This window comes from Rhincodon typus, chromosome 8 (assembly GCF_021869965.1).
Source record: "Rhincodon typus isolate 14 chromosome 8, sRhiTyp1.1, whole genome shotgun sequence".
NCBI lineage: Eukaryota > Metazoa > Chordata > Chondrichthyes > Orectolobiformes > Rhincodontidae > Rhincodon > Rhincodon typus.
The window spans coordinates 43,559,914-43,578,598 of NC_063339.1; the positions used below are offsets into that span (position 1 = coordinate 43,559,914).

At 39.6% G+C, this 18,685-nt stretch overlaps 1 protein-coding gene across 1 annotated transcript in view; it reads right to left on the reverse strand.

The window, feature by feature from the left end:
• Positions 1-18,685, reverse strand: part of samd4a (sterile alpha motif domain containing 4A) — a 111,927-nt gene that overhangs the window by 42,623 nt on the left and 50,619 nt on the right. The window contains exon 3 of the mRNA XM_048600114.1: positions 584-1,099. Within this exon, the coding sequence (XP_048456071.1) occupies positions 584-1,099 (516 nt within the window). The remainder of the gene's footprint in view (positions 1-583; positions 1,100-18,685) is intronic.

Sequence of the window (18,685 nt, forward strand, 5' to 3'; positions counted from 1 at the left end):
AAAAATCTCAAAAATTTGAGCAATAGTTGATCTAAGCCATTTCACAATACTATTGTGCAAGTGAGTAGTTCAACCCCAAAAAGCTGTTGCAGTCATGCCAAAAAGATATGGAGACTACATACTAACAAACAAGATGCTGTGCTTTGCTGATGCAATGAACTTGTATACACACACGTGCCTGTTTCAAGTCAACAACAAAATAAAAATGGTGGAAGCCATTTACTGGTTGATTTCTCAGGGCAATTCCTCAGCCAGTCAGTCAACCTGCCCGATTTAAAATTTAAACAAAGCTTGGCAGTTGAGTTATCATTAACTGGCAGATTTTCCATAGCAACGTCTCTACCAGAGTCCACTTAGCAACCAACCTGCATGCTCACTTCATACAGTAAAAATATTGCCTTCCCTTTACATTGGTATTCTTACAAATTTTCCTGACAAGTGCAAGATGAAAATCTTCAGCAACATTCAAGATTAATTTACCTAAAACTGAACTTCTGACTTGAAGTTGCCAGAATATATTTTCTCAAAAGCTTGTAAAACATTAAACTAAAAATGGTTAAAAACAACAGCATTTTATACTTACTTGTGGTTGTGCTAGTTCCAATAGTGTTAATTGTTGTAGGTACAGATGTAGAAGAATAAAGTGGTAAGTGTCCATTCTCACAAGCCTGGTTCTTATCAGGCCAGTTAGAAGCAGACACACAGATCCCAGAATCACGTAGACTCTGCCAACCATTGAGCTTGTCATCAGAGTTCTGTCTTTGGTGATAATAAAGAGTTTGCCCAAAATCCATTGAATCTGGACGTCCTCTGGTCTGGTTTCCATAGTTAGAGGTGCGGTCCTCTAAATGGTTGAGCCACATGGCTAGTGCATTTCTGTCCTCCAATGAGGTGGCTGGATGGATCAAAGCATAGGATAAGAGTTGTCTGCTTTCCTCTATGTGCTGATTGTTCTCAATTGAATGTGCCAGGATTTTAGGTAAAAGCTTCATGTATTCCATTTTTGCATCAATATTTCCTGGCTTCAACAATGGGAGATGGGTCAGTAAAAGCATCATTACTTTGTCCTTGGATTCTTGATGCCATTGGTTAATGAATGCTGCAAAATGTGAAAGCATGGAAACATTTATTATTTGGATTCTAAAATAATCAAGTTGACGCAAATCTTAAACAAAGTGATGATGATTAGAGGTTAGATGACATGAATTTGCAGTCATATTATTCAATATGCCTCTTATCAAATGTTATAAGGTTCTCCATCCTATCATGTCGCTAAGTATCACAAACAAAGTATGCATAAAGTCTTGTGGACTGATTTGATAATGTTAAAGTTGGATGACAATTAAAAACTGAATTCTAAAGATGACAGTTCTCATCATTTTGCCGAGGCCCCACTTCCTCAAAATTTCCAAAGACCCCAAAGCACAAAACCTTTCTTATATTAAAAATTAGTTTTATAATTAAAGATATATTTATTACTTTTGCTCCAAAGTGAAACTTGTTGCTCATTATTACTAGCAACAATACAAAACAGATCAAGAACCTATTAGAAAATTTCCCACGTCAATTAAAATGTGAATTAAAACCTCTTCAAATAGTAGCTTTGAAGTAATATTTAATGCCATGAAGAAACAACATCAGACGACTGAAGGCCTCATCACTGATACCTTTACTTATCTCCACGGTGGATGGCTGTGTCATGTGTAACAGACTTCATCCATTTTATCTCATGTTGACATACAAGGCCCCTTAACTTTATTGATTCGTTGTTGTCACATGTACCAAGATACAGTGAAAGTGTTGTTTCGCATGCTTTACAGGAGATTGTGCCATACAAACTGCATGAGGGTGGCAGACCACAATGTTACAGTGCGCTCTCTCTCTCGCTCGCGAGCACGCGAGAGATAGAGAGCGTGCGAAAGCGAGCAAGAGAATGATCAGAACTAACATTTGAGAGGTCACTTCACAAGTCTGATAACAGCGGGGAAGAATTAAACACCACTTGACACATTCAAAAGGTTTCAAATTATAGTCATGCAACCCATCTGACAGACAGGGTTTGTGGACATCGCTGGCTGGCTGCAATTTATGGCCTGTCTCTAGTTGCTCTTGAAAAAGGTGGTGATGAGCTGGCTTCTTGAACGTAGTCCATAATCTTAGGGTGACCCACAATGCACCTAGGGAGCAAATTCCAGGATTTTTGGCCCAGCGTCAATGATATATTTCCAAGTCAGGATGGTGAGTGGCTTGGAGGGGAACTTGCAGGTGGTGTTGTCCCCACGTATCTGCTGCCCTTGACTTTCTAGATGGAAGTCGTCATGTGTTTGGTAGATGCTAAGGATCGTTGGTGAATTCGCAGGCAAGTGGGGAGTATTCCACCACATCCCGACTTGTGTCTTGTGGATGAAAGACAAGCTCTGGAGAGTCAGGAAGGGAAGTACTCAATGCAGTATTCCTAGCCTCTGACCTGCTCTTGTGACCACTGCATTTATGTGACGAGTCCAGTTGAGTTTCTGGTCAATGGTAACCACAAGAATATTGACAGTGGGGCATTAAGTGATGGTAGCGCCATTGAATGTCAAGAGGCAGTGATTAAATTGTCTCTTATTGAGAGATGGTTATTGCTTGGCATTTGTGTGGCATTAATATTACTTGCTACAGGCAACTCTTCTCCCTTCTTTATTGCATTTTTTTGTCCTCTGATGACTTTTAAAGGCTTTCCACTAATCTTCACCACATTGTATGTTGTCTCCTTTGCTTTTATGTTCCAATTTATCTTCAGCAATAGCTGCCTCAACCACCCTTTAGTCCATTTCTTCTTCTGAATTTTTGCTGTACCTCCCAAATTACCCCCACAGACCCCTGCCATTGATTCTCCACTGTCTTTCCTGCTAGGTTCCCCTTCTAATCAACTCTGGCCAGCCCCTCCATCATGTCTTTATAGGATTTGCATGGCATGCTCTATATGATGGTCAAAGACCATAATCACCACTGGCGGATAGAATTCTTTTGACTTATCAGACACCCAAGCATTTCACATGGTTGATAGATCTCTCAAATGCATCTTCTCACTGCTTCAAGGACCACCCCCTTCAACTCTCCTGATCACATGAAATAAGGTTGAAGAATGTCTTAACAAGACTGTTCCTGCGAGTGTTTTGATCCCTTTTAATAATTAATAAGAGATAATTTAATCATTGCCTCTTGACATTCAATGGTGCTACCATCACTGAATGCCCCACTATTAATATTCTTGTGGTTACCATTGACCAGAAACTCAACTGGACTCGTCACATAATTGATCATTTTATTGCCTATATCCTGCCTCAAGAAAACAGTTCTGTTTTAATTGCTTTCTTGCAAAAGTAATTGATCATTACTATTTCCCACTCACTTGATACTTGTGTTGTTCAAAACAATAAAACCAAGCTAGTAGAGTCAATATGAAAATTTTAACTTAATCCCATTGTGCCTTATGTATATTTCCACAGCATAATCGTAGTCATGGTATGCAACTGAAAATTCATCAGTTACATCATCATTCTAGGTTGTTCCAGTCATTTTAACGTCCCCAAATTTCTGCCTTTGTCATTGTAGGTGGTAAGCTTGTAGGTCTAGCAGATACTGTCACAGGAACATCGAGTTGCTGTAGTACATCTTAAATGGCACACAATGCTGCTACTATCTGCCAGTGGTAGACAGCCTTCTTAATAAGAAATGAAACTAAATTGATAGCAAGAAGCAATATAGAGTCAGAAGGCATAGAAACTGTGTAGGCAGAGTTGAAAAACTACAAAAGATGAAAGATTGTGATGGGAGTTTTGTACAGGCCTCCTAGCAGTAGTCAGGGTTGGGGCTGAAAATAAAATCGGGATATAGAAAAGGCATGTAACAAAGGCAGTATTACAATAATGTCTTTATAACGAATACCTCATCAGATTTCAAACACAAACAGATGGTATACAAAAGGCTTACTTATCCTTTGTTCTTGGTTTACAACTACTTGAGATGGACAACTTATTATGTCAGAAGTTATGCCTTTTTCTCCTGGGTATCTGATCAGTACTCCGGGTTGGAACAGGGACAAGAAGGAACTAGTTAGATTAAATATTGTGTGAGATTTACCCCTTCAAACTCCTGGTTGAATTAAAGCAGTAGTCTGTAGGGAAGTACCAGCCTTTTTGAGAGTTACCCACAAATGCCTGGGTGAAATATACCAAGAGTTTATGCAGGTTAAAATAACAAAAAAAAGAGATTTAGAGCAAGACTGGGGTCTGAGTGAAAGATTCATAGTTGTGGGTATCCTTCATGATAGTGTATGGGCAAACACAAGTTTAAAATAAGACAGGCAAAAAGTGACACAGTTGTAAAAGGTAAAGCAACTGAACTGGAAGGACTCAGCTTCTGTGTGGTATTTATAAAATTATAAATTTAAGTGTAAACAAATCAGTTTGCATGTTCTGATTTTTCACTGATGACTCCTGCATGATATTATTCGTTTAGTTCAAGTATTGCAATTGCAATTCCACAAAATTAAAAACAAAAGAACTGTGGATGCTGCAAATCAGGAACAAAAACAAAGTTGCTGGAAAAGCTCAGATCTGGCAGCATCTGTGAAGGAAAAAACAGTTAACATTTCAGGTCCAGTGACCCTTCCTCAGAAGGGTCTGAGGAACTGAGGAAGGGTCACCGGATCTGAAAAGTTAACTGATTTTTTTCTTCACAGAAGCTGCCAGACCTGCTGAGCTTATTGCAATTCCACCACCTCGAAGTTTCTCTGCAAGCACACAAAGACAATTGTTCCAGGATACATTTTTTAAACAAAGACACTTAGTTAATAGACTTGTACATTTTATTACTATTATTATGACTTACCACGATGACACAAATTGGGTGATATTTTAAAGTTAGATTTGGGTGATAGTCACTAGATTCTTCAAAACTTTCAGTATTCCACACTGATACACCAAAAAAAAAATCTCAAATTCCATCAAGGAATCAAGGTGATAACAACTTTTTCTTCTTTTGTCTGGGTCAGTGAAGTGTCAGGTTTCTACTGAACACCCCCTCCAAAGTGGCATGATTGAAATTCACAGTTGTATGCAAAATTATAAAATGCAAGTTCATCCACTCTGCCATACAGCAATCCAACAATGAGTTCCAAGCAAAGCAGAATTACGATAAATCAAAAAGGTGATCTTAATGAAAAGCCAATTGATACAGATTATAGCCATAGAAATAAATTAGATATCTTTAATTTCCATAAGTCAGGGACAGTTTGTGCTTCCCAGAACTTCTTTTCTTAAATGGACTCTTTCCATATTTTGAAATGGTTGCCGTTGAACACAATGAGGATGTTGACTGCTTCCAGAAATATCAGGCCAAAAGAAAATACAACACCTCTTGGCATCATGAATATTCCAGATGACCAAGCCTTGTAGGGGAGATGTCTACTTTAACTAGTTCTGAAACTCAATATGGCTCAACTTGGTGTAAATGACTTCATAATTATCTATTATAAAAATTTAATGGTTTTCAACAAGGGAACATCAAGCCACCTTGTCAGCCAACCCAACCCAAAGCAGGGTTGAAAGTTGTTTGTCTGAATTACTTTAGTTACCCAACTTTGGCTTTTCATCAGTTGGCTTGTAATATCCAAGGAGATAGCTAAACACCCTCCTCTGATCTTGATCTCTCAAAAATCTGATTCCAGAAAACAAGCCTGCATGTTGTCTGTGAAGTGAACCAATTCCCAGCTTACAACTAGCGTACCATTCTCAGCAATTCAACTTGCCTGAGCTTCTATGAAAGTGACTTGTGTGTACAACCATCTGAAAAGAACCTCAACTAGATGTTGTTAGATACTAATTCAGAAACCAATTCTGATAGCTTTGATTTCAAGTATTTTGTGACTTCTCTCCTTTCCTTTCTTGGATATTTGTGAATGTGAATTGTGAACCATTCATTCTCCCCTCTCCCACCTCAAGAGTTTAGAAGGTAGTAACAGACCCTACTTTTCTTAATCATAGAATCCCTACAGTGTCAAAGTAGGCCATTCAGCCCATCAAGTCTACACCAACCCTCTGAACAGCATCCCACCCACATCCCACACCCTATAATCATGCATTTCTCATGGCTAATCTTCCTAACCTACACATCCCTAGCCTGGACACTACAGGGCAATTTAGCACGGCCAAAAAACCTAACCGGCACATTTGTGTGAATAAGAGTCTTTGCCCATCTTGGACTGCAGGAGGAAGTCAGAGCACCCAGAGGAAAATGACGCAGATATGTGGACAAGGTGCAAACTCCACATAGACAGTCACCCGAGTCTGGAATCAAACCTGGGTCTCTAGCACTAAGGCAGCAGTGCTAACCACTGAACCAGCGACCCGCCCTGCAAAAGAATTTGCTGTGGGCCATTCTACATTGGGCCTCACAAACAAGTTTTGGCCAACACATCCCTTTAAAAATAGAAAGAGGGAAAAGAAAGAAAAAGAGGAAATTAAAACCCCCTCTCTTATGAGCAAGAGGAAAGGACAGTAACAACAATTCTATTCATCCTGCTCTTTTCTGTGAAAATACCCAAAAAAGATCCAATTACATTAAAAATATAACATAGCCCAACTTAGGTGAATTGATCACTAGTAGTCAACTCCATTTTTTTCATTATACAGAATCAGGTAATTCCATACTACAGACAAGCAAATTCAGTATTAATTGACAACCGTGTTGAAATAAAATGTTCCAGGAAAGAAAATTAGTACAATTTCTCTCAACCATTTAACTGCAATTTGAACCTTGCACAAAAAGGTTCAAAAGGAAGTTTAACAACAAGTTGTAATGATGAGTCTAATATAGTTCTGATAATTTAAGGAAATCTGGCTCTCAAAACGATCAACCGGTTTGGTTGCGCCAGGAGGTACACTTAATGGAAAAGGTTTATTATTCAAATAGTTCTATCACAAATTTGTAAGGCAAAATCATGTGGATGTTTAAAACATGAACATAAAAAGACACCATGAAGAAAATACTCAGTTGGTCAGGCAGTATCTGTAGATGTGCTGTTAGCATTTACCTCAAAAACAAGTGGTTACTCTTAAATTTAACACTTCAACCAAATACGCACAGTCGTGACCAGTCACCACCTTCTGGCATATGGCTATAAACACCAAAATCATTTGTTTGACCAGGTATTGCTCTTGAATGCAGAGTTGAAATTTCTAGATTCCCAGATGTAATTCCCTACATTCGATTCATAAACATGTTTGTACCTTTTAACAAAATAGTTATTAGGTTTCAGAATAGAGGGCAGATTTTTAACAAAAAACAACTTTGCAGAGTCAAGAGTTGAATGCACTGTTGAATTGACTGTTTTCAGAATAGTAAAACATATTTACTCTCCTAATCTCAATTGGAAGGATTGATGCTTGTTTATTAAATCCAAAACACGAGGAGACCATATTTTCAACTGAAGCTTCAGATAGCTTAAATAAGTAATAATAGGAGAAGAGTAATATGGGGTGACGTACAGACTCCAAAAGAAAAAGTCATTAAAGTTGGCCACGTGAAATGCAATTTACTTGGTATACTGCACAATTAAAAAAGCTTCCAAAAGAATAAAAAACAACAAAAGTAGTTTGCATAGCCATCATTTGCAAGACCAGAAGTACAGATCACCCCCTTGTGGCCATATCCAGTTCATTCACCAGTCAGAGAGACACAGTACAAGATGAGAGAGATAACTGGAAATGACTCATCCCTTTCCATTTCAGGATAATGGAATTGAAAAGTCAATATACCTGAACTAAGTCTACCCTCACCAAATAAACACATTTCAGATCCTAACCACATTGTATAAAAAGAATTCCTTCTGCCACATGTTTTTTTTTGCCAATCATTTGAAATGTGCCCCTACTTATCCATCTTATAGCGAGTAGAACACTATTTATTCAATCCAACATCACTTTTAAATACCTTAGATGGCCTCTTTCTGTGCTGGACTATGCACTGCCTCAGAAACATGAAGTTGAAAACTAACCTAATGCAACAAAATACTTCTTTCAAAGAAAACAATCAGTATAATCAGCTGATTCAAGTTCTGAAGCTAGCCATTTGTCATTTTTGGTGACTGCAATTATCAGTTACATCATCATGCCATGCTGATATAAATTGGTGTTATTGTCTATTTTTGTACATTGACAGCAAAACATTTTTGTACTTATGAAAAGACTTAAGACCTTCTTGAGGCATTAGTAACAATGATGGAACACCTTCAGACTTGTGTATGTTCAAACCTTTTTACATAATTTAAAGATAATATTTTTATACATTTCACACACACACACACAAAAAACATTAATATGGAACCCAAGGAGATGATTTTTTTTTGATAGGTGACCAAAACCTTGGTCAATTAGGCAAGTTTTAAGGAGCATCTGAAAGTCATAGAACGATGTGGTGAGGAGGAGAAGAAGTCTAAGCAGTAAAAACCAAACCTTGGATTCTGGATGATTAAAGACATGGCCACCAATGGTGGCATGAAGTGAGAGGGAGATGCAAAAGAGACAGAACGTTGGAAGGTGCACAGGAACTGATAGGTTTGTAGTTTAGTAATAGGAGAGGGCAGGACCATACCATGGACAAGTTGGAAGATGGAGATAATTCTTAAAATTGAAGTGCTATAATAAAAGACACCATTATACAGTAACAAGTATACAGGCAATAGGTAAGTGGGAATTGGGACAACTTATAACATGGATAACAGGATATGATGAGCTCAAGTCCTGGAAGATGATGTCAAGCTACAGATCTTGGAACAGAGTATAGTGATAATAAAAGCATTGGTGAGGGTTTTAGCAGTTGATAAGCATAGAATTGGAAGTACTTAATGTATGTGGGGGAGTAGGTATATGAAATTGCAAAGTCTGAATTGGGGTCAAATTGAAAAAGCAGCTTGAAAAGAAGTTACAAAAAACAAACAAACAGTCTAGTTTTTCTTTAGCTCACCGGGCCAGCTGTTCAGTGGTGTGCAGACATTTCATTACCATCCTAGGCAACATCATCTGTGCAACCTCTAATCAAAGCTTTAGTGTTCTGTTCTGTTCTGAATTTATATATGATCGTCCAGTGTGATGGGTCTTGTCGCTTCTGGTTCTGTTTTTTCTTAAAAGCAGCAGTCTGTATATGGGGTCTATTTCTATGCATTTGTTAATGGAGTGCCGTGTTGAGAACCAGGCTTCCAGAAATTCCCTTGCATGTCTGTTGTTCACTTTGTCCCAGTATTGTCACTTTGTCCCAGTTGAACTGATGACCCTCATTGTCTGTGTGTATTGAGACAAGTGAATATTGGTTGCGTCTTTTTACTTCCAGTTGGTGTTTACGTATCCGGGTCGTCAGTTTCCTCCCCATATATCTAATGTAATGTTTATTGCACTTGCTGCTTGAGATTCTGTATATTACGTTCATTCTATTTACTGTCAATACGGGGTCTTTAGTCTTTGATAGCATTTAGTGTAGTGTTGGATGGAGGAGCAACCAACTCAGCGAGCTAACAAACAACTACATCCACAACGCGAGCTACAAATTTTCGCTTAAACACACACTCTCATTTCATCTGAGACAGTGACTAGAGAGGGATACAGAATGGAAAGGAAAGGAAAGGAACAGAGCTGTGATGGCAAAGAAAAACAATGGCGTCAGTCTTACCAATGTTTATTTGGAGGAAACTGCTGCTCATCCAGAATCTTATTCAAAAAGGGAAACAGGCAAAAAGTGGGAAACTACAGAACCTCTGAAGTATGAAAGTTGTTGGAGTCGAACATAAGAGGAGATAATTGAACATTTGGAAAAACAAAGCTCAAATCAGCGTCAGCACAGTTTCACAAAGGGCAAGCTGTGCTCGACAAACTTGGAGTTCTGAGGATGTAACCAGCAAGGTGGATAATGGGGGATCTGATGGTTGTGGTATAGCTAGACTTCCAGAAGGCATTTGACAAGGGGCCACATAAACAAACTGATCTAGAAGGTTAGATCCCAAGGGATTGATTATTGGCTTGTATAGAGAATTGGCTGACCAACTGAAAGCAGAGGGTTGGGATAAACAATTCCTTTTGTGGACAGCGAACTGTAACCAGTAGGGTGCTGCAGGGTTCAGTTTTGAGACCTCAACTATTTACAATCTATATAAAAGATCTGCAAGCAGAGACAGACTGTAACATAGTAAAGTTCATGGATGGTAGTAAAATAGGTGGGAAAGCAAGCAAGCAATAATGAGGAGATAAAGAGTTTACAAATGGATACTAACAGGATTGGAGAATGGGCCAGAATCTGGCAGATGAAATTTAATGTGGTTAAGTGCAAGGTTATCTATTTTTGCTGGAAAAATAAAAAGGGCAAATTATTATTTAAATGGGAAGCAGATTCGAAGTATGTCAGTGTAGAGGAATCTGGATGTCTTTGTGCATGAATCACAGAAGTGGGTATACAGGTGCAGCATATAATAAGAAAGGCAAATTGATTTATTGCAAAACAATTGGATTATAAAGAGTGCTGTTACAATTACTTAAGGCATTGGTGAGACCGGAATAGTGTGCCCAGCTTTGGTCTCCTTACTGGAGGATGGATGTGGTGGCACTGCAGGCAGTTCAGGGGAGATTTCAGAGGTGAGAGGACTGTCATACAAGGAGCAGTTGAATACCTTGGGCTTATACTCGCTAGCACTCAGAAGAATGAGGGGGGATCTGGTGGAGGTGATAAAATGCTAAAGAGGATTGCTAAGGTAGACATTAAACAGATTGTCTCACAAGGGGGAACTGTCTCAAACAAGATAGAGTAAGAGGAAGTAGGTTCAAAACTGGGATGAGAAAAAAACACTTTTCTCAGAGGGCTGTGAATCAGTGGAACTTACTGCCCCAGAGTGCATTGCAGTCAGAAATCAACTGACAGATTCAAGAAAGTAGATGTGTTTCTGATGAAAAGCAAGGTCTATAGACAGCAGGCAGGGAGTGGAGTGGAGTGGAGTGGAGACCAAGATAAGATCAGCCATGATCATGTTAAATGGTGGAGCAGACTTGAAGGGCTGGTTTGCCTACCCTCACTCCTACTTTCAACATCCCTATTATGTTGGACAAACAGTCTAAGAAGAGTAATACTATACACATTGTATGGTATTTGAAATAACAACTAGGGAAAAGAAATTCTTTTTTGGGGAGACTGTTTTGGAGGACACAGACAGGTGCCACTGTAGCTTTCCACTTTTCACTTATCTTGCTAGAAATAACCTCAATACTTTCTAACTTTCCTTTTTACAAGTGGTCTCATTAACATATCATAAACAGCAAACCCAGCATTAGGACCTTTGTGGGACTCGGCTTTTCACTATCTGCCACATTAAACAGCTACCCTTTGCAACTATGTAAAATCATTTCTGTTACTTGGCTACCCACATGGTCTACACTTGTTCATTATATAATTTATTCAAGGCCTATGGAAATCTATGAAAAAAAGATTATTTACTGCATGATACTGGTCTACTTTGCCATCCTTACAAATAATTCTTGGTTGGTCAAATAGGATTTTCCCCTTTAAGATAATAGTTAACAATAGTTTTTATTTCCAGATACTTTTCTATTTTCTCCTTTAGTAGAATTTCCACTGCTTTGTTAATATCGATGGTAAGTTGCCCAACTTATAGTTCACTGAGCAAGTTTTCTCCCTCTCTCTTTGTATAGTACTAGGACAAAGGTTAGAGACATGTACTTCTGCTCTCAGGTCCCATCTCTACCAGTCAATGTCGATTTAAATGCTTTGCCCAATTACTGATATAGCTAATTATATACTTTATCTATATTTGGATTTTTAGAAAAATCCATCAACGAGGTTTCTTTAGTAAACTAAAATTGATTCATTCTAAAAACAAGGTTTATTTGACAGATGCAAATCGGAGCATTTGGACTGAAGTACAAAAACATGAATAGTCACTTTAAATACCCTACACCCAAAATAATTTGCTCTGCAAAAATTGATTTGAAAAATGCAGACCAATAATGTATCGTTCTTAAAGAAAAAGGATAAAAAAGGTACAAAATATTCAAGATGATTTTCAGTTGGTGTTTTGGCACACAGACAGGTGCCACTAAATACAACTAGTTGTGACTTGGTCCTTTGCAGACGCAATTCATTCAGGAAACATTAAGAACTCTTTCAGAAGCTTTTCAGGCCAACAATTGGATCAGTGTCTCCTACATCACACTATCCTCAACAGGCGTTTCTCAAAGATAGGATGAGGTGGGTAGTTTTTAATATCTCAGCAGGCTGCACCCCACATGATCTAATAATATCCAAAACAAAAACTAACTTGTGACAGCCATAAATCCTGACATGCAGCAGTCACATAGTGCCTTTCATGATCATAGGACATCTAATTTAGTAGTACTTTACAGCCAATGTACTGTTGAAGTCTAATTACTGGTTAGTAATGTACGATAATGAGGCAGCCATATTGAAGAATGCAAACTCCCACAAACAGCAATGTGATAAAGATCAGAACATCTGTTCTTTTGTGATGGAGAGATAGCAGGAACTGCTGCTGGAGAATCTGAGACAACAAGGTGTAGAGCTGGATGAACATAACAGGCCAAGCAGCAGGAAAGCTGACGTTTCGGGTCTAGACCCTTCTTCAAAAATGGGGGAGGGGAAGGGGATTCTGAAATAAATAGGGAGAAAGGGGGATGCGGATAGAAAATGGATAAAGGAGAAGATAGGTGGAGAGGAGGCAGACAGGTCAAGGAGGCGGGGTTGGAGCCAGTAAAGGTGAGTGTAGGTGGAGGAGTTAAGGAGGGGCTAGGTCGGTCCAGAGAGGACGGACAGGTCAAGGAAGCGGGATGAGGTTAGTGGGTAGGAGATGGGGATAGGGCTTGAGGTGGGAGGAATGGTTAGGGAGGTGGGGACGAGCTGGGCTGGTTTTGGGATGCAGTCAGGGAAGGGGAGATTTTGAAGCTTGGGAAGTCCACATTGATACCATTGGGCTGCAGGGTTCCCAAGCAAAATATGAGGTGCTGTTCCTGCAACCTTCGGGTGGCATCGTTGTGGCACTGCAGGAGGCCCAGGATGGACTTGTCGTCCAAGGAGTGGGAGGGGGAGTTGAAATAGTTCGCGACTGGGAGGTCCTCCCACCTCAAGCCCTCCCCCATCTCCTACTTACTAGCCTCATCCCGCCTCCTTGACCTGTCCGTTCTCCCTGGACCAACCTATCCCCTCCCTAACTCCCCACCTACAATCACCTTTACTGGCTCCAACCCCACCTCCTTGACCTGTCTGTCTCCTCTCCACCTATCTTCTCCTTTATCCATCTTCTATCCGCCTCCCCGTTTCTCCCTATTTATTTCAGAACCCCCCTCCCCTCCCCCATTTCTGAAGAAAGGTCTAGACCCGAAACGTCAGCTTTCCTGCTCTTCTGATGCTGCTTGGCCTGTTGCGTTCACCCAGCTCTACACCTTGTTCTTTTGTGATGTTGACTGAAGAATAAATATTGGTCAGGACACAAAAGATAACGATACAATTTCTCCTTGTAATGTACCACAGGATCTTTTGCATCTACTGAAAAGTTCATCCTATCTAGTGAGGGACGAAACCTCCAACAACATAGGACTCCCACAAGGTAGCCTAGATTGAGATTAAGTCCTAGAGTAGAAACCACCAAGAGGCGAGAATTCGGCCCACTGATGCATAGATAACACTTCACATGCAGGTGAAATCTACACACCAACACTCAGGTAGTGAATTCCACAGGATTCACGATCCTTTCAGAAGTAATTCCTCCTCATCTGTTTTAAATTTCCCTTAGCCAAAAACTCTTGTTCTAAATTACCCCAGAAGGAGAAACATCCACTCTACATCTACTTTGTCAATCCTCTTTGGCATCTCTTGTACCTCAATTACATTTCCTTTCATTCTTCTAAACGCCATAGTATAGGCCTGAACAAAGCAATCTTTCCTCATAAAGCAAGCTTTTAACCTCTGGAATTAATCGAGTGAATTTCTCTGAACTGCCTCCAATGCAATTATATCCTTCAAGGAAGGGGATCAAAATTGTATGCAGTATTCAAGATGTAGTCTCAATGCTGTGTACAACTGGAACTCACCTCCCCACTTTTACACCGCATTGCTTTAGCAATGGATATCAAAATTGCATTTGCTTTGTTTATGGCCTGCTGTAATTGCATAATAGCTTTGATGCAAAGGCATTGGGTGTCCTTCTGCATGATTCCAAGAAAACATTTTGAAGTTGATCTTCATTTAGATAATTTATTCTTCTGAACAAAATGGATAACCTCATGCTTCCCCCATCTTAAACTCACGCTGCACCCCTCCCTCCCTCCCTCCCCCCACCCCGCTCAGTCTCCTCTCCCCAAGCAAAACAATCCCAACCTATCCAATATGTTCATAACTAAAACACTCCAGCCCAGGCACATCTTGATAAATCTCCTATCCATAACACCACCACCACAACAACCACAACCTTCAAACACATCACTCCTACTGTCTATTCAAAAAATACATACAATTCTATAGTTTAATTTCTTTTACCCCCCGACAAATGTTGGCAATTGTATCAAGTTTGTCCTTTTCTATAACCTCTGCACTATCTGTTACTATTGGGATAGTTTCAACACCCTCTATAAAAACTGAGGCAAAATATTGATTTAGGGTAGGCAATGGAACAGTGGTATTATTGCTGAACTGTTAATCCAGAGACCCAGGTAATGTTCTGGGGACCTGGGTTTGAAACCTGCCATGTCAGATGTTGCAATTTGAATTCAATAAAAATCTGGAATAATTAAAAATAGTCTTAAGACAACCATATATCCATTGTCAATTTTGGAAAAACCCATCTGGTTCACCTGTGTCCTTTAGGGAGGGGAAACTGTCAGCCTTACTTGTCTGGCCTACGTGTGACTCCAGACCCACTGCCATGTGGTTGACTCTTAACTACCCTATGGACAATAAGGGACGGACAATAAACGCTGGCCTAGCCAGCAATGCCCTAGTCCCTGAATGAGTAAAAAAGAAAGTTTTTCAGCCGTTTCCATGTTCCCCATTTAACTCTTTTGTCTCATCCTTAAGGGACTCACTTTAGTTACTCTCTATGCTTTTATATACTTATAGAGTTTGCTTTTTTTTTTATAAACTTTTGTGCAAGTTTTTGTTCATAATTTACCTTTGCTCTTCTTATTACTTACGAGTAATCCTTTGTTGGCTTTTAAAAGTTTCCCAATTCTCCAGTCTGCCACTGGCCTTTGCAATATGGGATCTTTAACTTTCCTGTTTAGCCATGGATGCTTTCACCAGGGCCTTCTTTCCTTTTCTGTATCTATTCAGAATGATGCTACATCTTGACCTCCAATATCTATAATCATTTCTCACTACATAGCTCTGATTTCTTCCTTTACCAAGAAAGCTACACTACTTTCTCTTCCTTTCCGTCCATACTTCCAAAACACTGAGTACCCCTGGATATTTAACTCGTAGCCCTGGTCCATCAGTAACCATGTCTCAGTAATCACCAAATCATACCCATTTGTCTGCATTTTCACTGTTAAATTTTATTCTGAATGCTACACACATTAAGTATGCCCAATATCAATTTTGCCTACTCTATGCTTTCTTGGTGCAATATGATATTCACATGGTCTGTCCCTTCTTTTCAATTTCTGGTAACAATCAGCTTCATTACTAACCTGCACTCAACCTCAACAGCCCTTTTATTTCACCGCTCCCCCGCCCCGCCTCAATTTTCTATATGACTGAATCTCCCTCATCACTATTTTGTTTCAAGCCCTGTCTACACCTTAGCTATGCAAGCCACCAGAACCCTGGTCCCATCATGATTCAAGTGGTACTTGTTCCAACTGAGCACATCAGTATTTCATGAATTAAAATCCATTTCTCCCACACCAATCTTTGCGCCACAAATTTTACTGACCCTGTGCCAATCGGTTCATGGCTCAGGTAGCAATCTGGAGAATATTACTATTAGCATCCCATAATGATCAAATGTTAGGAGCCAATACTGTCCATTACTTCCATTAAAGGCCCAAATGTGATATTGGAAGTATGATAAGCGTTGTTTCATTTGCAAACACTTGTTAATGTGAAGACTGGAAGAGTATAAACTTCTGTAAGATTAGATATAATTTCCATAGAGCATCTTAACCTAGACAAATGCAGTGTGGTGTAGGACCAAGACAATTAACTCTCATTTACCAGGAATCCTACTGAAATTAGACAGGGAATAAAACATCCATACTAATTCAAAGAAGCTGAGGGTTCATCCTACGAACGAGATGAAAACATCAACATCATGTAACAGTTCCTCGATTAGACCATATTTAGTCTTAGCGCTCAGTTTGGATCCTCCCATCTAATAAGAGATAAAGTGGCCTTGGAAAAAGTTCAAAGGGAGTCCCAAGAATTTGCAAATGTGTAAGGAATTTAGATACTCAGATAGGCTTAAAAGAGTTGGTTTTATTTACTTCAAATCCTTGCAAATTTCGAGGAAATCTGATAGAGCTACATACAATAACGAAAGCCTTAAATTCTACTTCCACCGAGTTGTTATTGCAGTTTCAAAGACAGAAGTGCAAAACAAGCTTGATGGATCAGCTGGTTACAGGCAAATAGAGTTTCAGTTTGACATCTCCAAAAATGTTACGACAATGCAGCGCCCACTCAAGGCTGCACTAAACTTCAATCTGAATTAGGGTCAGAGCTACAGTACAGAACAGGCCCTTCAGACCATCGAGTCTGCAACAGATAAAAACAACCTAATTGTTCTATTCCATGTTCCAGCACTCAGCCCAAAGCTTCATACATCTTCCCATTGCAAGTGCACATCTAAATGCTTCTTCAATGTTCAGGGTTTCTACATTTACCATCCTTGCAGGCAGTAAGTTCTAGATTCCCACCACCCTCGGGGTGAAAAAGGTTTCTCCCCCCTCACATTTCCTCTATAACTTCTGCACCTCACCTCAAATCTACGTCCCTGGTCATTGATACCTCCACCAAGGGGAAAGATTTATTCTTGTCTATCCTACATATACCCCTTGTAATTTTAAATGTTTCAATTATGTCACGCCGCAGTCCCCTCTACTCTAAGGGAAACAACCTCAGGCTGTCTAATCTCTCTTTGTAAGAGAAAACCCACCTCAGGCAACATCCTGGTAAAATATCCTCTGCACTTTCTTCTGTGCTATAATATCCCTTCTACAATGTGGATCACAGAACTGCACACAATACTGCAGCTGTGGCATAACTAATGTTTTACACAGTTCTAGCATAACCTCCCAAACAAATTATGCCTCAACTAATAAAGGCAAACATACATAACTCCATAACCAATTTATCCACCTGTACTGACACCTTAAAGGGACCTGTGTACATCCCAAGATCCCTCTGATGCTTGGTCCTACTGTTCATCATGTATTCTCTTGCCTTGTTTGCCCTACCCAAGTGATCACCTCACACTTATCCAGATAGGATTCTATTTGTTACTCATCAGCCCATCTGTGTCTTATTGTAGTCTAAGGTAATCGTCTTCACTATTTACTACCCCAATTTTTGTATCATTTGCAAACTTATTGAACAATCTCTTAGATTCAAGTCTAAAATCATTTATATAAACCACAAACAGCAAAAAGAGACTCCCCACTAGACACACAATTCCAGTTGGAAATATACCCCTTAGCCATCACCTTCTGCTTCCTTTCACTCAGTCAACTGTGGATCTATTTTGCCAAATTTCATTGGATCCCATAGATTATTTACTTTGCCAACAGTCTCCTGTGGACCTTACGAAAAGGCTTGCTGAAGTCCAAGTAGGCTACATCAAAAGCATTGCTCTAATCTACACACCTGGTGACGCGTTTGAAATATCCAATCAATTGGGTAGACAAGGCCTCCCATTAACAAAACCACACTGACTGTTCTTCATTCAACTTTGCCTCTCCAAACGCAGATTAATTCTGTCCCACAGAATTGTGCCCAATAGCTTCCCCCACCACCAAATTGGGATTGATTGGCCTTTAATTTCCCAGTTTGTTCCTTGCTCCCTTCTTAGATTGTACTCAAATCTTAGGTTCGGTCTTGAACTCAAATGAAGTGAGGCAAGTTTAAAGTACTGCTCCATTGACAAAGTAGAAACCTGGGAGGAAAAGGTACACATCTGAACAGCAAAATACATTTCTAAATAACTGAAATGTAATTTTAATTCTCCTGTAGCATGGACAAGTGAAACAACTTGTAAGCATGTGCACAGTACATAAAGCAATAATTAACAGGAGAACATGGTTCAGATCCCGAATCCTGGTCTGCTACTTAAAAATGATAGGACTCTGGGAAGCACTGAAGATCAGATGGACCTTGGTGTGCATGCACGTTACCCATTTCTTCCGATACCTCGAGGGACCAAAGTGGATAAGAAGGCATACGGTGTAATATATGAATTTATCAGCCAAGTCAGAGTTTAAGAGAAGGGACCTTTTGCTGGGATTATGGTTAAACCAAAACTAGAGTATTGTATGCAGTTTGTGAATACACATTTATAGGAGGGATGTAATAGTGCTGGTGAGACTGCATGCAGAGGAGATTTACCAGTATGTTAACTGAAACTCTCCAGCACAGGCAT